A 22,582-nucleotide genomic window follows, 5' to 3' on the forward strand; every position below is an offset into this window, starting at 1 on the left:
GTATGGCTTTTAGTGCCGGGAGTGTCCGAGGACATGTTCGGCTCGCCAGGTGCAGGTCTTTCGATTTGACACCCGTAGGTGACCTGCGCGTCCTGATGAGGATGAAATGATGATGAAGACGACACATACACCCAGCCCCAGTGCCAGTGAAATTAACCAATGATGGTTAAAATTCCCAACCCTGCCGGGAATCGAACCCGGGACTCCTGTGACCAAAGGCCAGCACGCTAACCATTTAGCCATGGCATATTCTCTATAACTTTTGTTATGTAGTACTTTTCCATAGGACCAAGAACATACAGTAGGTATTTAAAAATTAAATTTTAGGTGCCTTCCCCTAAACTACCATTTCACCGAGGGTGAATAACATTGTTTTTAGCTTAAACTGTAGTTTCTTATTCCCCGACTCTACATACCGATTTTCATTAAATTCTGTTTACCCATTTTGTCGGGGCTCGGCATTGATATGGACTTAGCAACAAACATCCAAATTCATGGTTATCTGTGTTATCATAGCCGGTACAGTAAAAATGCACAAGACGTAAATGATCAGAAATTTAATTCTATATAACTTTAGTTATGTAGTATTTATCGATATGACCACTAATAATATAAATATTTGAGAATTGAATTTTAGGCCTTCCCCTAAACTACCATTTCACTCAGCGTGAATAAAATAATTTATAGCCTAGATTATAGCGGCTCACCCCCCCGACTCTACATACCGATTTTTATTAAATTCTCTTCAGCCGTTTTCTCGTGATGCATGTACATGCATACATACAGACAGACAGACAGACAGACAGACAGACAGACAGACAGACAGACAGACAGACAGACAGACAGACAGACAGACAGACAGACAGACAGACAGACAGACAGACAGACAGACAGAAATTACGGAAAAGTAAAACCTGCATTTTCTTGTTACTGTGGACATGATCGATACAGAAATACCATTCTTTTCAAATTCTGAGCAATGTACAGACAAAACTCTTACTTTATATATATAGATACCTCAATGGAATCAAAAAATATGGTAGCGGAATTCATATTACTCCATATAGCTCCTGGGAACTATGTACCTGAAAATGTGAAGTAAATAACGGTGCAGAAAATAGTTCATTCTTTGAATCAGAAGTTATCTCAGGGCGATTTTGATAGTCTACTGCAAGAAATGATCCTCATCGGTTTGTCTGTACAAGCAGATGAAACCAGAACTGTTTGACATTATCTTACAATTTGTGTCCCCTTTTCTGATAAAAAGAAGGTTTCCTTTTTTGACATATATGCGCCTAGCTATCACACTCCGTTGAGATGTTTTGATATGATGTCATTTTCGTAAACTAGTAATCTGTCATAATGTTGAGAAATATACAAGTACACTGTTTTATCTATGACGGATATTGTCACTCACCCAGTTGCTCAGCGCTACGAGCTTGTCTTCCACCATTTACCATCAGATTTCATTGCTACAGCATATTTATTTCCACGTATTCTCTTTTGGTACAGCATATTGGTAATTCTTTTTCCCTTTTATCATACAAACAAGGATTGTTTTGAAAGAGAATTACAAATGTTTCATCGAAGGAATTCATTATATTGCACACAAAATACAATGTTTACGTCTGCTCTGATTGGCTGTTTCTTTAACTTAACATAAAATTAACTGTATGAGCTTGGAGTTCAATCCCTTAATTTTACAGACTCACAGTTGGCTTTACGTCGGCGCATCTTGAATGGTTCCATCAGATAACATGGCTGCAAACTTCTAAGTTAACGATAATTTTAAATTTATGTTACATTACGTTTGCATTATGAATGGGGCTTAAGACAGAATTCACAGGAAGCTAGACGCTTATATGAAGAACAATTTCCTGGACGAAGGCTGCCAACTGCAGATACATTTCAAAGCATTGAAAGACAGTTGCATCCAATGGGGTCATTTTATACATTAATACCCCTCCCCATTTGGGATGCTCCAATGTTGCCTGTAAATAACAAGGAAGCTGCTCAAAATGCAATTGCGTACAATCCACATACAAGCTCACATTTAAAGATAGAAATTTCATAATGTTCTGTATTGAACTGTATCACAATTAAATTGAAAACAAGAAATAAAGTGGTTCAACCTATTCAATACAAGGAAAATAAGAAATGTAATGTTACATTCTTATTTGATTAAAAGCAGTACCGGTTTCGACCTCTATTCTGGGTCATCATCAGCCAATTAAATAAAAATATAAAGCAATGCATAGGAAAACAATAAGTGACTTATCTTCGCCTTCGATATAATTTTAGGACTTCAAATTTATTAAATTGTATTATTACTTCACGCCTAGCAGTATTTGCAGGATTGTTCACTGAGCTATTCACCAATTCTCATAAACATTTTGAAGCACAGTGCCGGACATTACGTATGTTATGCTGCTCTTCAAGAACTTGCACCTTGCTTCATTTAAATGACTGATTTTTTACTTATTCTGGATTTTAGGATCATACATCACAGATTGCTAATCCCTAGAGTGTTATAGTGCTTCCTGAAGTGCTTTTATTGAAGGACTTATCCTTTACTTATTGTTTTATATTTTTCAAATCAATCAATCACTACTGATCTGCATTTAGGGCAGTCGCCCAGGTGGCAGATTCCCTACCTGTTGTTTTCCTAGCCTTTTCTTAAATGATCGCAAAGAAATTGGAAAGTTATTGAACATTTCCCTTGGTAAGTTATTCCAATCCCTAACTCCCCTTCCTATAAACAAATATTTGCCCCAATTTGTCCTCTTGAATTCCAACTTTATCCTCATATTGTGATATTTCCTGCCTTTAAAGACACCACTCAAACTTATTTGTCTACTGATGTCCTCCCATGCCATCTCTCCTCTGACAGCTCGGAACATACCATTTAATTGAGCAGCTCGTCTCCTTTCTCCCAAATCTTCCCAGCCCAACCTTTGCAACATTTTTGTAACACTACTCTTTTGTCGGAAATCACCCAGAACAAATCGAGCTGCTTTTCTTTGGATTTTTTCCAGTTCTTGAATCAAGTAATCCTGGTGAGGGTCCCATACACTGGAACCATACTCTAGGTATTTAATCGGCTGATGATGACCCAGAATAGAGGTCGAAACCAGTACCACTTTTAATCAAATAAGAATGTAACATTACATATCTTATTTTCCTCGTATTGAATAAGTTGAACCACTTTATTTCTTGTTTCCAATTTAATTACAAGCTCACAAGCCATTGGAAATGAAATTGAACATCAGTCATGTATCTGTACTGCACATATTGCGCCACCATAAACTGCACCTCTACCAATAATAACTACACCAGGAAATTTCAGAGACTACTTTCAAAAACAGATAGAATTTTTGCAATGGATATTGCAAAGAGTTGAAGCTGATGCAGATATCTTAATGGACATACTCTTTAGTGATGAATCCAGATTTCACAACAACAGAACTGTTAATCATCACAACTTTCATTACTGGAGTGGTGAAAATCCTCACTGGGTAAGGGGAGCTCAATTTCAGATACAATGAGGCATCAAGGTGTGGTGTGGGATAATAGGTGACAAGATAACTGGACCACATTCCTTCAAATGAGGCGTCAACGTTTGGTGCGGGATAATAAGTGACAAGGTAACTAGACCACATTCCTTCGAAGGAAAGCTCACGGGACGATGCTATCTACAGTTTCTTTGTGAATACCTCCTGCTCTTTTTTGAAGGATGTGCCCCTTATGACAGGTTAAGGATGTGGTTCCAGTAGGAATTAGCTCCTCCACACTGGTTCTTGGAAGTACAGAACCACTTGCATAGGACATATCCTGGACAATGGATTGGATGAGGGGGCCCAGTCACATTGCCGAATAGATCACCTGATCTTATTCCACTAGATTCCTTCTTCTGGAGTTATTTAAAGGAAAGAGTCTATGAACAGGAACCAGAGAGCCCAAATAATTTACGGAAGATCATCACTGAAGCCTGCAGGCAGGTTCCACCACATGTTGCTGCAAGCAAGAATGTCTCTCCTTCACCCTGCTCAGATTTACATTAACGAAGGAGGTGGTCATTTTGAACATTTGCTTCATTAATCAAATGGCCATACACAAGCCTATTGCACCTCTGTCGGTAATAGCTTTCTTTATTGCATATAGCTCTTTTAAGGGTTACTTAAAAACAAGCTGCCTCTGTGGTGAAGTGGTTAGCATGATTAGTTGCCCCCCCCCCGGAGGCCCAGGTTCGATTCCCAGCTCTGCCACGAAATTCAAAAAGTGGTACGAGTAATGAACAGGGTCCACTCAGCCTTGGGAGCTCAACTGAGTAGAGGTGGGGTCGATTCCCACCTCAGCCATCCTCAAAGTGGTTTTCTATGGTTTCCCCACTTATCCTCCAGGCAAATGCCAGGATGGTACCTAACTGAAGGCCACGGCCGCTTCCTTCCCTCTTCCTTGTTTATCCCTTCCTTCCCCCCCCCCCCCCCCCATGTTCAGCATAGCAGGTGAGGCCGCCTGGTTGTGGTACCGGTCATCCTCCCCAGGTGTATCCCCAACCCAAAGTCTCATGCTCCACGACACTGCCCTTGAGGTGGTAGAGGTGGGATCCCTCGCTGAGTCCGAGGAAAAAATCAACCCTGGAGTATAAACAGATTAAGAAAGAAAAAAGACTTTAAAAAAACATAGATTCACAACTAAGTATTTTTTATTTTCCACCTTGTCGATACATTTTAGTGTAAGAGTAAGTGCGATATGGACCATGAAGCTGATTTTATGTAATTAAAAAACATAGTCAAGAACCTGCAATATGAGAACTGATCACGATTTAGATTTGTCTTAATCAGCGTGACTCGCACAAACATTAGCAATGGACTAAAAATATTCGTCCTACGTTGGACTTGAACCTCCGACTAATGAGCACTGGTTTTCTTCTCTAACTTTTAGCACGCTTGGCTGTCACAAGTTGCTATTTATAGACGTTACATCAATACAACTTCTAGTCAGTCAGCCATGATATTCTCTGTACATGGCGTTTTTGTGATACAGAATCTTTACCATTATTCGGTATTTCATCTTTAATGCTGATTTCGTTGTCACGAATAAACGAAATATAGAAAGCGTAGTAAAAATTGTAAGTAGCCAAGGTCAATATTTTTAAGTTAGACTATAATCTGTGGGTTCCATAAAATAAAACCAATTATGCATGTCCCTTTATTTTCACAAGAGATCCAAATACCAATTTTCACGTCTGTAACATGCTACGTTTTTGAGATATAGTCATTTTATGAATTCACCCCTTTTGTCACCCATGTTCACCACCCCTTCAGTAGATTTTCCAAAAACAAAAAAAATATGTGTTTCTTTGTTTTTAAAGGAGATTCCAAATACCAATTTTCATGACTGTAACATCCTCAGTTTTTGAGATATTAAGTATCCACATAAAAGATATTCAACCCATTTTTCACCTTTCTGCACCCTCTTAACAGGATTTTCCAAAAACAAAAAATTTGTGTTTCTTTATTTTTAAAGGAGATTCCAAATACCAATTTTCACATCTGTAATACTTCAGATTTTGAGATACCAGTATCCTAATAAAAATAATTCAACCCCTCTTTCAGTCCATATAAGTACCCACATAAAAACAATTCAACCCTTTTTTTAGTCCATTTTATACCCCCCCCCCCCCACCTAACTGAAGTGTTTTTTCTGAAAACAAACAAATATGTATTACATTTATTTTTAAAAGGGGGTTAAAATACCAATTTTCACATCTGTAACATGTTATTTATATATACTGCATATATGTTCATTTCAAAAATTACCCACTTGAACACTTCTCCTTAAGTGGATTTTCAAAAAACAAATTATGCGTGTTTCTTTACTTTTACCGGAGATTGCAAATACCAATTTCTACATCTGTAACATGCTACGTTTTTGAGATATACTCATTTTAAAAATTCACCCCCTTTGTCACTCCTGTTCACCACTCCTTACGTAGATTTTTATGAAACCTTTTGAATTACGAAGTTAAAATGTCAAATGATATCTTAGGTGTTATATAGAAAGTTCAAAACAAATTTAACCCATCAGAGAGTTAAATGGGGGTTTATTCTTAAAAGAGATTCCAAATACCAATTTTCAATTCTATAACAACTTCATTTTTTGAGATATAAGTATCCATATAAAAAGAATTCAGGCCTCTTTTCAATACTTTTTACACCCCCTCTTCACTGAGGTATTTTTCCCGAAAACAAACAAATACGTGTTACTTTTATTTTTAAAAGGGATTAAAAATACCTACTTAAAAGGGGTGTAAAAAGAACTGAAAGTGGGTTGAATTCTTGTTATGAGGATACTTATATCTCAAAAACTGAAGATGTTACAGACTTGAAAATTTGTATTTGGAATCTTCTTTAAAATCTTCTTTTGGTTTTGGAAAATCAAATTAAGGGTGGATAAATGAATTGACAGAGAGTTAACTATCATCTGAACCTTTTAGGAGAGAAATGTTGTGAAGTATACAGTATTTTACACCTTAGACATAAAAGAAAACCCTTCTCATAAAATTACAACTTTGTACACCAAACGGTTTTGGAGGGATGAATAATTTAGTTTACAGAGCTAACCTCATTTGACACTTTAGCGGTGGAATGTTTAAAAAGATTTCCTATTTCACACCTAGGATTTAAAATATATACCACTATTTGGAATTTTACCTTCGTACATTAAACCGTTTCGGAGGAAGGAATTTTTTTTTTTTGGATCATAACCCCCATTTAACTCTCTGAAGGGTTAAATTTGTTTTGAACTTTTTATATAACACCTAGGATATCATTTGACATTTTAACTTCGTAATTCAAAAGGTTTCATATAAACATTCTCTTTTTCAAAATTCACCCCTTTTCGTCACTTCTGTTTACCACCCCTTAAGTAGATTTTCCAAAAACAAAAAAATGTGTTTCTTATTTTTAAAGGAGATTCCATATACCAATTGTCATTACCATAACATATTCAGTTTTTGAAACATAAGCATCCATATAAAAGGTATTCAACCCCCTTTTCACCTTTTTTCACCCCCCTTAATGGGTATTCGGAAACAAAAAAAATACATGTTTATTTTTAAAGCAGATTCCAAATGCCAATTTTCATGTCTGCTGTTTAGTTTTTGAGATATAGATAAAGTCATTTTAAAATTTCGTTCCCCTTTTCACCTCCTTAGCGATGGAATATACGAAAACCCTCCCTTACTGAGCACCTACATTGTAATATGAATGTATCCCAAAAATTTCATTTGATTATGTCCACTAGTTTTAGCTCGGCAATGATGAATCTATCAGGATGAGTTAGTTTATATTATATACTAGCAGGATACCTGTGGTTCGCTATGGTATTACACTGAAATTTATAATTGAATGCTTAACATTTCATATATAATCTGCCAAAATTTGGTATCTGACAGCAAAGTTCCTCCCATTTTTCAATCTTTCTTTCCAGCAATCAGTTTCATACTTCCCGGGCTTGCTCCAGGTATTCTGCCTGGTCAGTTGGGTCCCTGAATCTTTGCCATCGTTTCTTAAGCATTTTTAATATGGATCAAATCCTTGAGGAGATCTGGCGTGGTGTCGTCTTGGATGCCTTAGCGGTACTGAACCCGTGGCGGGACTGCATTCATAGTCATTACCCGGCCAGGACCTGTTTCCAGCGCAGTCCGTACATTTTTACGATGGTCCAGAACATTATTATTGTTGTTGTTGTTGTTATTATTATTATTATTATTATTATTATTATTATTATTATTATTATTATTATTATTATTATTATTATTATTATTATTATTATTATTATTATTATTATTATTATTGATGTTCTGGACCCCGCAGCAAGATGTAAGACCGCTACTTGGTGGTAAATTACATCTGCTGCCATTGTCATTGCTGACAATGTGACCAGCACCATTGTTGCGCATAGGCAAGTGCGCAGGATTTCTGGCAATACGAATTATATACTTCCATGCATTATTGACCTTATTATAGAGGTGAACAATTGGACGGTCAATATCATTCCTATAATTTATTTCAACCGTTGATTGATTTTAATAACCTACCTTTAATTCCATAGTCCCCCAGTAGGGCGAACATCTTTTCCCTCGGTACCCTGTCATATGCTTTCTTCAGATCTATGAAACATAAACACAACTGCCTATTCCTCTCGCAGCATTTTTCAATTAACTGGCCCATACTGAAAATCTGATCCTGACAGCCCCTCTGTGGCCTGAAACCACATTGGTTTTCATCCAACTTCCTCTTAACTACTGATCATGCCCTCCCTTCCAAGATGCCAGTGAATACTTTGCCTGATATACTAATCAAGGAGATACCTCCATAGTTGTTGCAATCCTTCCTGTTCCTTTGCTTATCGATAGATGCAATGACTGCTTTTGTCAAATCTGAAGGTACATTACCAACACTCCATGCCAATCTTACTACTCTATGAAGCATTTCATCCCTGCCTTCCCACTATACTTCACCATTTCAGGTCTAAGTTCATCTATTCCTGCTGCTTTATGACAATGGAGTTTATTTACCATCGTTTCCACTTCCTCAAGCGTAATTTCACCAACATTATTTTCCTCCTCCCCATGAGCTTGGCTGTTCACAACATAACCAGGAAGATTTCCTTTTATGTTGAGAAGATGTTCAAAATGTTCTCTCCACCTCTCCAGTGGTTCCCTGGGATCTATTATGAGTTCACCTGAATTACTCAAAACACTGTTCATTTCCTTTTTTCCTCCCTTCCTAAGATTCTTTATTACTGTCCAGAAAGGTTTCCCTGCTGCTTGACCTAGCCTCTCCAGGTTGTTACCAAAATCTTCCCACTACTTCTTTTTGGATTCAACAACTATTTGTTTCGCTCTGTTTCTTTCAACTATGTACAAATCCCTGTCTGCCTCGGCCCTTGTTTGGAGCCATTTCTGATAAGCCTTCTTTTTACGTTTACAAACTGCTCTCACTTCATCATTCCACCAGATGTTTGCCTTTTCCCATCTTTACACATGGTTGTTCCTAGGTATTCCCTTGCTGTTTCTACTACAGCATCCCTGTATGCCACCCATTCTCTTTCTATATCCAGAACCTGCTTACTGTCTACTGTTCGAAACTTCTCACTAATCATATCCATGTACTTCTGTCTAATTTCCTCATCCTGGAGATTTTCTACCCATATTCGTTTGCAGACAGATTTCACTTTCTCTACCCTAAGCCTAGAGATACTTAGTTCACTACAGATCTGTATCATCGAAAAATCCCTGGAAAACTCATACATTCCTAACAGATTTTCTGAATTTGAAGTCGCTTAAGATATAGTCTATTATGGATCTGGTACCCCTAGCCTCCCATGTGTAGTGGTGAATAGCCTTATGCTTGAAGAATGTATTTGTAACAGCTAAACCCATACTAGCACAGAAGTCTAGCAAATGCTTCCCATTCCCATTAGCTTCTATATCTTCCCCACATTTACCAATCACCTTTTCGTATCCTTCAGTTCTATTTCCAACTCTCGCATTGAAATCACCCATTAACACTATTCTATCCTTGCTGTTGACCCTGACCATGATGTCACTCAATGCTTCATAAAACTTGTCAACTTCACTCTCATCTGCACCCTCACATGGTAAATAGACTGAGACAATTCTCGTCCTAATTCCTCCAACTGCCAAATCTACCCACATCATTTGCTCATTTACGTGCCTAACAGAAACTATGTTGCGTGCAATGGTATTCCTGATAATCAGCCCTACCCCATACTCTGCCCTTCCCTTTCTAACACCTGTCAAGTGCACTTTATAATCTCCTATCTCTTCCTCGTTATCTCCCCTTACCCGAATATCACTTACTCCTAGCACATCCAGATGCATCCTCTTTGCTGACTCAGCAAGTTCTACCTTCTTTCTTCCATAAGCCCCATTAATGTTGAGCTCCCCATCGAATTCCATTTCGTTCGCCAAGTTGTTTCCAAGGAGTCCCTCGTCTGTCAAATGGGAGTTTGACTCCGATACTCTCATAGGTCCAAGGCTCGCTTAAAATGTTCTGAGCTCGGTAAATTCATGAAGCAAGATGCTACCCTAATTACACATAGTCCAAGTGAGGATCTCTCCTCTAACGGGTCATGGACCACCGGTGGATTATATTGTATAGTCCTAGCCGCCTGAGCACAAGGAGGGCCATGACTCAGAATATGTCCAAGATGCCCACTCCCATTCCGTAGCAACTGGTATCCCGACTCTCAGGACCACTTACTAGGCCAATGGTTCACGAACTAGGACGTGACTACAGTAACAGGGAATTTTTCAATCTCCCCCCACTTTAAGTGAATTTCCAAAAACAAAAAAAAATATGTTTCTTTATTTTTTAAAGGAGATTCCAAATACCAATTTTCTGGTCTGTAATATCTTCAGTTTCTGAGATATAAGTATCCTCATCAAAGGCATTCATCACCTTTTTCACCCGTTATCACCCCTCCTAGTGGGATTTTCCTAAAATGAAAAATACGTATTTATTTATTTTTAATGGAGATTCTAATTACCTATTTTTACAACTGTAAACTTTTAAAGTTTTGAGATATAGATACACTCATTTTAAAAATTCACCCCCTTAGCGATGGAATATCGAAAAATCCTCCCTTAGCAAGCACCTACATTGTAATATAAATGTTTCCTCAACATTTCATTTCTTTGTCCAGTTGTTTTGGCTCAGCGATGATGAATGAGTCAGTCACTCAGTCTTTTATATGTATAGATAGATTACACAATAAATTTGCACATTACCAGTTCCATCATAAAACATTCTTTGTAGCTTGTTTCCCATGCAGCAGGTGCTTTTGTGTGGGATTTTCCTTGCTGCATCCTTCCCCCTGTGGGGATATTTTCACCTTATGAACAATAATCGATTCCAGTGTAGATGTGATTATTGTAGGCCTGAAGACCTTCTGTTTTTTCCTGTTAACACTAAGAACTCTTTCTGTGAGAGAGTTACTGTCAGGTACACTTAATACTGCAATAATACAAGATTACATTCTATAGTGAAGAATAGCAGAGTAGAGTTCCTTCATTCACAATGAATTTCATGATGCTCACGGGTATCAAAAAGAAGTGACGTTCGAATAAGTATGATTGCCAACTCACAAGCATTGAAATGAAGAGATTACTAATGCTCAAAAAGATTCATTTTTCCTTCTTTCCTTATTTTTTCTGTAGAAATTATATTTTCGTTATAATGTCGCCTTTCCATAATAATTTACCCTTTGACCATAATGCTGTAATCGTGAGGGGAAATCCGTAACAGTTGGCACCTCTGTATATTTCCAGACATTCTCACGTGTCTTCTGTAAATATTCCTAGTCTGATACTATGCATACGTCAAAATAAGTTCTGATGCACTTTAACGAACTGAACATAATAAACAATAATTGCAAAATAACATCTTCAATTGTACTGTATGGTACGATACCTGCAATAATGGACATAAAATGGAAGTTACCATTCCATTTTATCTTTCAGTCTAGAACTTCAAAATACAGAACTAAAAGTAATGGCAAAGACTCTTATTGTGACAACAGGACACTGGGTGTAATGAAAGACATTTCCTTATTTTACACCTGGGAAGCCTAACTGTGATAATAACTCTGATGATGACCTCTTTGGAGAAAGTAACTCCTATAGATCATCTTCTTATTTGGGTCAGATGCGTTTTGCACTGCCTAAAGGTAAACTTCTCATTATTCTATCTATGCATTCTTATGCACACACAAAAGAACCAAACCAAAGCAAAGCCCATGGTACAATTGTCCCGAAGGGCCATGCCCTACCAAGTGACCGCTGCACAGTTCAAGGCCTGCAGATTACAAGGTGTCGTGTGGTTGGCGTGATGAATCCTCTCGGCCATTATTCTTGGCTTTCTAGACCGGGACAAAAGAAAGACATGGGTCCAAGATTTTTGGTGGCAGCCTTCATCATGGAGTAATAATGGTACTGGTCATCGCTGACTAGTAGACGTTGTGTGAGGTAAAGGGCATTGGGAGCCAGACAGTCAAGAGAATGGAAAAATACGAAGCGGTTGTTTAATATTAAGGTTAGTTGCTTTCTCACACCTAAACACCAGTTTATGTCCAACTTCAAAATCTCTAAGATTGAAAGGGTAGGAACTTTGAGGAAAATGTTCAAGGAATTTAACTGTGAAATAATAACCAAATGTGGTTTGATGGTGCCAAGTGTGAATGGGGGTAGGAAGAGCCATGTTAGGGGTCGTGCAGGTATTGTGGTGCTTGCATATTTGTTTGGCTAGTGTGCTGGTTGTGAAGCCAATGTAGAAAACTGGACAGAATCTGCACTGAAGCTTGTAGATGATGTTGGATGAAGTGCTGCAAACATGATGACCTAGTAAGGAGTAAGACTTGTTGGTAATGTTTGCTGGTGAAAGTGGTGATTGGTATATGTAAATGTCAGGTCTCTCAGTAGCTGTGTTCACAGGGAAAAGAGTAAGAAGGAAGCTTAAGGCTCATCCTAATGGTGGGTGCTTGTATGTCATAGTTTGAAGCCTTGTTTTCAGCTGTATCTAAAGCCACAAATATATTTATTTTTATTGTGTTCCTGCAGGGCACTTCCTATTCCAAGAAAAGGATACGTGTCAGCTCCTTTGTACATGACATGGCTGGAGCTGCTCACAAAGGGGATGCCACCATACCTCGTCGTGAGAGGAAACCAGACATCTGTGCTCACATTCTATTCCTAATGAAAGTAAATAGTTAGCTAGTAACACATGTAACCTTCGTCAAAGTACAAGTTTAATTTTGAAACTAGCACCACACAATGGTGTAAACATATAGCTTCATAAAGTAATGTTTAATCTGCTAGGTTTATTTATTTTTTACTCATCATTGCTATACCCAGTGAACATACTTGTTACTTGGACTACAGTCCAGCAGTGTTCATGAACTTATTGTATTGCTCAATTATATTACCGTACCAGTGTTTCCAGAAAGTAATTGTTGTGTATTTGATGCAAGACCTTCTTGCTACACTACTCAACTTAACTGAAAAATATATGTTATTAGAACGACAGTATAATATTCCATTACTTTGTACATTATGAAAAACAATATGTCTGAACAGTGTATATATAAGTGACATAATTGTACAAATATATTTTAAATATTCTCTAGCTTATAGTTATATTTCATTTATTTCATGGTTTGCAACTACTTTAATCATTATCTGGCATACCAAGTCTCCTGGGTGCAGATCATACCAAATGTGGCAAAACAAATGACACTGATAGGTTATTTAATTGTGTTAGTACAGCACATGTTCAAAATGTGTACCACCACATGCCATACATTGTTCATAATATTTTTTAAGATTACACCAGCCTGCAATTCGTTTCCTCCAGTAAAAGGTTTAATAGATGATCTTATCTAACATAGGTGTGCTGAGTTCAAATTTGCTTTCCATTTTCCCATATCATGTAACGATTTTTCACAGTAGACTCATTATTTCATTTAATATCACGATTTTGATCACATTTCACTAAATGTTGGCACCTCTTAAAGATCTGCAAGAAAATGATTTTATAGGTGACTGTAAATGACTTGCCAGCAAAATAAACTTTTTTCTGATGTCTGAGATGTTATAGGTGATGGTAAATAATTTTAACAGACTGAATTCAGTACCGGAGTCCAGTTTTGTTACAGTATACAAAGCATCCAATACAATATAACATTGAGGTTGTATTTAATTTTCACCTACGGTGTCTTACTCTCCCAAAGTTTTCTGTAGTTTCTCTTTTTCAGATAATAAGTCATAATATTATGTATTCCTCCAATTGTTATGACTCGCAATTTTTATTTTTATTTGTGATAAAATGATTTTCATATTTCTGTAAATTTGCATAATATAAGAATTTTAGGATTTTTAAAAATTGATATCTTGTAAATGGTACCTGATAAAGCATTTCTGTTTTTTCCCACTGAATTCAACACACTAATATTAGCATTGTTCATGTATTTTGATGCCTGGTAAAAAAAAAATTTGAAACATGATGAAATGAATTCAAATTTCCTTAAATTTACATTAAATCTCAAACATTGATATTGATATATATATATATAAAATATTTAATTACATAAAATCTGTACATGTTACAGCAAAACGGTTGATGTTTTCAAAATCTACACATTGTTTTCTATATGAATCACCTATTTTCACCGAAATTGACAAATCATTGTAGAGTAATGTTACGGTATTGAACATGTTGATGGACAAATATTGCTTTAAAAAAAAGGCATTACCTTCTCACTTAATTCAGGAATTTTGTAGGTGGGTCATCTTTCTTGAAAATTGATTCTTTCAACATGCCCCAAATGCAGGTATCTGGGGCCATGAGATCCAGGGGGAGCAGAAGGATAAGGGAATGAAGTTCCTCAAGAAATTAGGCAATTTCCTGAGTGACTTTACAGGAGGGCGAGTTACTCTCCCACGGTGTGGGCTGTAGCTCCATCTTGCTTCATCCATTGTCATTGGAGGGGCAAGTTTCGGGCGCAAATCCAGTACAAGTCAGATAATAGAGAGATCTAGGTAGACTACCTGATCCACTGTTTTGGGATTCTGTGCAGCATCCTCGACAAAATAACAGCCCAATATTCCATGACCCAACATGTTGGACAAGTTGTCTATGATACTTGTCTGTAGTGATGGTTTCCCTTTCATTGACATAAGGCTGATCCCATATGACAGAACTTGTCAACGACAGCTAACATTGTTCTGTTATGTGGTGCGTCTTTATTAAATCTCTCCTTGTACTGTGCTTTAAAGTGAAGCACACTCGGCCCATCCTAATGCCACACTTCTTATGATCAGAAATAATGTTCCACGATAAACACCTTTTCCTCTGCTGCGAGAACCATAATTCCAGATATGAACACAACATGAATTTCACAATATTTCAAACTATTATATTCAATAAATAAATGCTTTGTTGCTAGGGAAACATGGACAGCAGATGAACAATAATTTCAGTGTCATTTGTTTTGCCACATACCGTACAAGCTCTCGGAACTTTCTGACATCCACTTTCTCCTGAGATCATCTTCCATTCAGCCACTTCCAGATCAGTTCATTCAAGACCATCCAACTGATTATTTCCCATAGTTTTTCTTCATTCTCCCCATCCTAGGAGCATGCCCAGAGCACTTAATATGTGATTGCTCCAAAAGTTTTAATACATAAATGTCTCAACTTCCCAGAGAGTAATTCATTCTTTACTTTGTCTTTCCCTCCTAAATTTTATTTTATATAGATCATCTTTCAGTTTATATCCAACTGATTGCATATTTCTACTGCCACATGGTGAGTGACCTTTGGAACTATGGATCTGCTGTCATGTGCAATGTTGTCTCACCTCATAGGTCAACAACTGTTATGAAATAGTGTTAAAAATCAACCATTATTGATTATGGCCCTTTTCCATGCTCTGGTTTTGTACAAGGACGTAGCAAAATCCGCCTGGCAGAGACAAAATGGAAGACTGTCATCACAATGGATGAAGCATATGTCCATCTTCACTGGTATTGGTCACAATCATGTGATTTCATACCATGACATCAACGCCAAGGGGCACAGCAACTTTGTTTGATACTACCGGGGCAGTTTCCCATGAGGGTTTTATAGTTGTCACAACATTTAGTTATGCAGGTAAGTTGAGGATATACAAGGTTGAAAAAATATGACATCAAATCCAAGATACTTCCAGGAATCCATTATGACACGTATCTATCAGATGAACATCGCATAGTTGTAGGAGATGCACTGAAACCAGGAGCAGGCAGATCCATGTGGATTAAGCCTCGAGTCATATTGCCAGAAAAACTCTGTGTTTTTTATCTGAAAGTAATGGGGATTCATGTAATTATATTTCAAGACATTTCCTTGAAGAGCTGTGATACCAGTTCAATGGGCACATTTCGACTACTGAAAAGAAGTCTCCAAAATCACCTTTGTACACCTTGGATGGTCTATGGGGGACAGATTTGCCATGCCTGTGCTTCATCAGAGTTTGCTTCTAGGGAAGCTTTGATATCAGGCGACAATCCACAGTGCTGAAGTTACAATAGAAAACCATAATAAATGTTTTATTGCACACAAATGTGCATGAACAAAATTCTTATGAACAATCGTCTGTACAGAATTTTTTTTTTAAGGATTCTATTCTCAGTTTACACTTAAGTACATGATAGCACTCACAAAGTTCGCCGCATCTTTTGCACCTGCAGCCTGGACTTGGCTCATGGAAACTCACTTTAATACACAGACGTTGGTGAAACCCATGGACTGAGAGTCTGGTCACAACGTGTCTCAACTCATAGCCTCCCTGAGTCTGGTTGCAGTTGATCATCACATCACATTGGTAAAAGTCCCACCATATGCTATCCCTTTTTTGTTGAACCTCTTGTAGGAGTTTCTCATACGCTGGGGTGGCCAGGAACTGTAGTTTCAAATGCAACTCTTCCACAAAGAATAATTCCCTCGACAGTTGGTATACGAGGCATGATTAAGTGTATTTTGATAGGCAAAGCACTTTCCTTAAATAGAATGCTTTCACCTTCTCTATACTATGTAACTGCCTCTTTCCAAGATATATCCATATATTTTCCAATCCATAGGTGACTACAGGACTAACCTTAAGATGAAATAACTCAATGGCACATGAAAGTGACAGATGGCTCAAAGATCTGATGTCATTAATGGATTTTATGGCAGCATTTAGTTGTTCTTTTACATGTAAAGAGAACACGTTCCCCAGTGTTTGAAAAGTGACTCCTAGGTACTTAAAATTTATGACTGATTTCAGTTACTGGTCATTGATTAAGAACGTTCCCTGTTTTCCTCCTTTTCTGAAGGTCAAAGAGCCAGTCTTATTTTCATTTAACCTCAGCTGGTTCTCTTCTGTCCATTTCATAACATTATTAAAAGCAGTCTGTAAATCCAATTGAGAAGTTGACGTCAGAACCATGTCGTCTGCATACATGAGAATATTGACTTTTTCTGAATCTACTCTTTGTACAATGTCAGCTGTGGCAGCAATGAAAAGCAATGGGCTTAGGGGGTCACCTTGAAGGACGCCGATGGTTTGAAGTATCAAATATGACTTGGTGATGCCATCACTAATCTCTACCCAGTTGTCTGTAAGGAGATTCTTAATGATTGGAAGTAGATAACAACTATGCCTGATGATCTTTTGCAACATCTCTAATAGGATAACTTTATTGATCATATCAAAAGCCTTAGAATAATCAATAAAGATCATCCCTTTGGATTTGCGAGAGCTTCATTAATATACTGTTGTAGACAATAGATTGCTTGAATAGTTGATTTTCTTCTTCTGAAGCCATACTGGGAGTCTGGGAGCTTGTCGTCTATTAATATTGTGAGGCGCTTACATACTAGCTGTGTCAGTGTCTTTAAGAGTGTGCATTCCAGAGCAATTCCTCTGTACAAATTAGGGTCTGCTGTATCACCTTTGCCCTTATACATCATTTTTATTGTGGATTTAGCCCAACAGTCTGGTATCCTGCCCTGTTGTAAACATCCATTCAATAACTGGCAAAACGATTCTTTTAACACTGGGAATATCCCTTTCAAATGTTCATTATAAATGTTATCTGGACCACATGCTTTCCCATTTTTTAGTCTTTTGACAGTTTCTTCTATTTCTTCAAGCGTAAATTGGTATGTTATGAGAAAACTTTGGCTGTTTAGGATGCAAAGCTTTGTAAGGGTCCTGAGTAGCCTCTTCAATTAAACATTTTTCTTTCTTTTCCAAAAACGTCCGACGGGCTTGTTTAGCTATGGCTTTATATTCTTAAATTAGCATAGTACTCCAGCCATTCTTTTGTGTGCTGCAATTTTGCTGCATGCAAGGCTGACAAAGCTGTTTTTCTTGCTTTGTAGCAGGCATCTGTAAACCATGGTTTTGCTTTTCTATTGTTAATTACTGTATTGCCCTCTTAAGAATTTCCTCCAGTTTTAAAGCAGCCTGGTTCAGAGACCCTTTGTGTAATGTATCGATTACTGCTTTGTTACAAGTTTTTAAAGGAGTGCTTAAGATATGGATTGGTTCCCAGATTCTTGCAACATTTACAACGAAAGAACATTTCATCCCCAAATATACAACCCACCCAAGAAAAAAAAAATTAATTCTATTTGGCTGAAAAATGAAATCAAAACACTCTACAGGAAAAAATCATTCCTGAACTTGCAGCTTTACAAAGTTCATCTAAAAACTTCGTCCAACATGTCGCCTTTAGAATGGGACTCCTTTTCTAAATTTGCTAACGACAAGGTGTCAATCGCGGCAAATAAAAAACAAGAAGTTTTAGACAAAAAATTGACCTTTCTTAAAGAATCAAAAACTAAATCCATCAAATCCTTCAAAACCACAGGAACACCCTCTCCTCAAATCGAAGTTGTTCCAAACACTGTAAATTTATCCAACACTAACTTTTCAAACAGTGAAATGTATCTTTTGAACAAGGGTTTCAAATTCAACTGGCCCAAGCCCAACAAAATTGACAATCTGGTGACCAACATTGCCAAAATTGAATCAAATATTTCAAAACTTCCTATAGAACACTGTAATGATGTTAAATACAAAATTGAAAAGAAGCTCACATTACTAACCAGTGAAATAAATTCCAAGCCTTCTTTAAATCTTAATAAGCAAATAATTGAAGTAAAGAACAAAATCAGGAACAATAATGTAATAGTCACAAAAGCCGACAAAGGCTCTACTACTGTATTATTGAACAAAAATGAATATATTAGTAAAACTGAAGATTTCTTTTCCGCCAATAACTACAAACTAATTGACAAGGATCCCACTTTAAAGATCCAGCGTGGTTTAAAGAACTTGCTGAAAAATTCATCTTTTCTCTTTCAAGAGCATGAACAACAAAAACTCACCATTATGAATCCCAGGTTACCTACTGCTAAAGCCTTACCAAAAATACACAAAAAAGATGTGCCAATGAGCCCTATTATAAACTGTCGAAATAGTCCCACCTACAAGGTTTCTAAATTTTACACCATTTTTTAAATAGCCATTATAAGTTCAATAATGAAGCCTATGTCAAAAATCCAGTTGATTTTTGTAATAAACTTTCTAAATTCAAGTTACATGACAATCACGTCATGGTTTCGTATGATGTTACCAATATGTATACTAGTATACCAGTAAATGAAACCATTAGTTTAATAGAAACTAACCTTTTGAAACATAACACTACAAAAAATGTGAAATAGATGAACTGATCAACTTGCTAAAATTTGTAGTAAACAATAACTTCTTTACATTCAATAACAAAATTTACCAACAGGACGGACTAGCGATGGGCGACCCGATATCTGGAATCCTTGCTAACATTTTTATGGATCACCTCGAGACTAACAAGATAATCAATAAAATCAACGGTCTACAGCTTTGGCTAAGATACATCGATGACACATTTGCCATCATTGACACACATCGCAATAATAATGATAACATTTTAAAGACCATTAATGTCCTTGACCACAATATCAGGTTCACTAAGGAAGACGAAATCAACAGGTCTTTAAACTTCCTGGACTTAACCTTGACCAGAGCCAGTGATAATTTTATTTTCCTAATTTACAGAAAGCCCTCCGCTGCTCCTTTGACAATAAAGAATGAGTCGTTACACCCTCAATCTCATAAACAAGCAACTTTCTACAGTTTAGTTCATCGAGCATTAAATATTCCACTATCCCCTTCTAACCGAAAAAAAGAGTTTGAATATATAAAAGAACTTGCAAAACTTAACGGCTATAAACCTAACCTGATCGATAAGATTATTGGTAAAATAAAATCAAAAAATACTACAAATTTAACTACAGATAAGCCCAAAAGAATAAACACTGCCACCTTCACCTTCACTAACCCCGCCATACACAGCATTACTAACCCATTTAAGAAGCATAACATCAGAATCGCCTACTGAACTCGCAACACTAATCGGAATATATTCTTTAATTCCAACTTGGTAAATACTTCTCAAGACAAATTTTCAAACTCTGGTATTTACAGACTCAAATGCCCCCAGTGTGAATTTTCTTATATCGGACAAACTGGCCGCAGTTTTAGAACTAGATACTTGGAACATTATAATGCCTTAAAGCATAAAAAGTACTCTGCCATGAGCAACCACATGAGGGATTCCGGCCACAATTATTCTACAATTGATCAGGACCTCCACATTATAAAATATGTAAATAGAAGCAGCTTAATGACTGAATTGGAAAATACATACATTTTCTTGGATCAACATTTTAATAATAATAATAATTTGAATGATATCCCTGAGAACAACAGCCCATTAATTGAACAAGTCCCCAATTTACTCACTAATCTTAATATAAATCATAACAATTTCACAAAAATCTTCAATTATAAACCTTTAAATACCCCTCCAGTCGTCATAACAGATTCCACCTTACCCCCTCCCCATAATACAACTCCGCCACCAGCTTCCAGCACTCTCATTGTTGCGCCTACCCCTTCCGTCCCAACTTACTCTCCGCCTAGGCAAGCACACAGATACAACACACGCAGCAACGGGCATAAATTTAACAGACCCCCTTGAACGGCTAATGTCTCCGGTCAACGCTCATCCAACTTAACCCCTTACCGCATACTGTGACAGATATGGCACACACCGGTTTTATTTTTATACAGCCTATATTGAAGTGTTTATTTCATTACTGCATAGAGTGACAGATATGGTACACTATCAACAATAACTGGATGCGAGCAGCATGTGCCATCTGCTGAGGGAGTAAGGAACTATTTGACATTCATCCCTTGTTTGTGTTGTAAGCAGTTGGACTATACATCTGACCACAAGATAGTTGTAATTCATACTGTAATAGTTCGATATGTGTTTTTATAAAATTACTGTGGAAGCATTGATATGTCAGAACATCTGTAAAGAGGTAAGTTTGAACATTTGTCTACTGGAGTAATAATAATCTTTCAAATTAGGTTTGTAACAGATATGGCACAACATGCAGTTGTGACATAACCTATTTCTTGCTACTGGAAGTATAACAGTCCAATCTCTCTCCTTTCAGTTGGTTTACTGCAATGGATGTAGGAAAGTTTTGTGCCTCTTCAACTCGCATACTAATTATACCCGACGGGAATATTAGTGACGACCCTCATCTATCAGATGATGGTAGTGCATTACATATAGAAGGAAAGAGATATGACATATTAGAGGATTCAAATCAGTTCAACGAAGTGGTATCTGAAGATATTCTTTCACCTCATAGACTTAGTTTGTGAAAATGGCTTGTTGCTATGGAGAAGAAATAACTCATTCTACATGCCCCTGGTTGATTTCAAGGTAGCTGTTGCGAATGCCCTCTGTAGAGCAGGGAAGGCGATATAAAAAATGAGGCAGGCCAAGCAACGAAGTCCAAAAACAACTGGATATTAAAAAGAAGAGGGGGCCTGCAACAGAACTCCTACAGCGCGTTGTATGACAGGACGGAGTAAATCGCATACCAATCTGGCTGGAAAAATGTGGTCGTTGCAAGTACCCAGACTGCACAGGAAAATCTATTGTAGCTTGTCAGAAGTGCAATGCAGAATTGTGCTTAAAAAGGACAGAAATTGCTTCATGAAGTTTCATGAGGACTAGCTAGGTTAGTTCATGTTGTAAGAACTAGCTGTATTTGTATACAAGTGTCATAAGAACTCACTATTATTGCATCATGGTTTGTGAGAACTTGTTAAATTAGTGTAATTTCTGAAACCTTTTGTCATTTTCATAGATTAAAACTAAACTTCTAAGTGTAGTACTTTCATCTGGGTATGTATAACCCTCTCTGAATGTACCGGTATGCTATTTTCTGTTTCCAAGTTACCACTGTTTCCATCGAATGATAACCATTATTGCATGCTGTCCCATATATGGCACAAACCATAAACCAACAACAAAAATCTGCCAAATGAAGTTAATTTTTTAAAACTATTTTTCCGTAAGTCAGGACACTATGTTTAAGCAGTAGGAATTTTTTCTGGAAGATAAAAAGTCATGCAGTAAGGGGATAAGAGGTAAGCGATCTTAGTCTCCTATTTTGAACACCCTATTTTCAAGGCCCGAGTACATCTTTTTCCTCTTTCCATTTTCAGATTTCAGTTCACGCACTTGGCATCTTATTTTTTTTCCGTTTTGGTCTTGAACTCCCAGCAAAAATGAAGCGGCTTCAGGCGTGATCAATCCTGTTTGAAGTGTTACTACTCCATGTCTGCTACAATATATGATTTCTCTCGCCCGTTCTAACATATCTATACAAGAGTGGGATTTAATTATTTCTTCACTTAAAAGAATATAACCATCATGTTTTGTTATGTATGAACATTCTTATTAACTGACTGGCAGCCATGAGTTTGATTATTACACTGCCAGCTCTGTGTTGTACCTTACGTTTTTAACCTCTGGCAACACGATTACG

The 22,582-nt window shown here is 37.1% G+C and overlaps 1 protein-coding gene across 2 annotated transcripts in view; it reads left to right on the forward strand.

Moving 5' to 3' along the window:
* Positions 1 to 13,280, forward strand: part of LOC136858650 (bumetanide-sensitive sodium-(potassium)-chloride cotransporter) — a 289,427-nt gene extending 276,147 nt beyond the window's left edge. Inside the window, exon 20 of one of the 2 annotated variants that reach the window (XM_067138364.2) lies at positions 12,650 to 13,280. In XM_067138364.2, coding sequence (XP_066994465.2) covers positions 12,650 to 12,785 — 136 coding nt within the window. In that variant the 3' untranslated portion in view covers positions 12,786 to 13,280. The remainder of the gene's footprint in view (positions 1 to 12,649) is intronic. The other variant, XM_067138362.2, reaches the window with a different exon arrangement.
* Positions 13,281 to 22,582: the final 9,302 nt, after the last annotated feature.

The sequence above is a fragment of the Anabrus simplex genome, chromosome 1 (assembly GCF_040414725.1).
Source record: "Anabrus simplex isolate iqAnaSimp1 chromosome 1, ASM4041472v1, whole genome shotgun sequence".
Taxonomy (NCBI): Eukaryota; Metazoa; Arthropoda; class Insecta; order Orthoptera; family Tettigoniidae; genus Anabrus; species Anabrus simplex.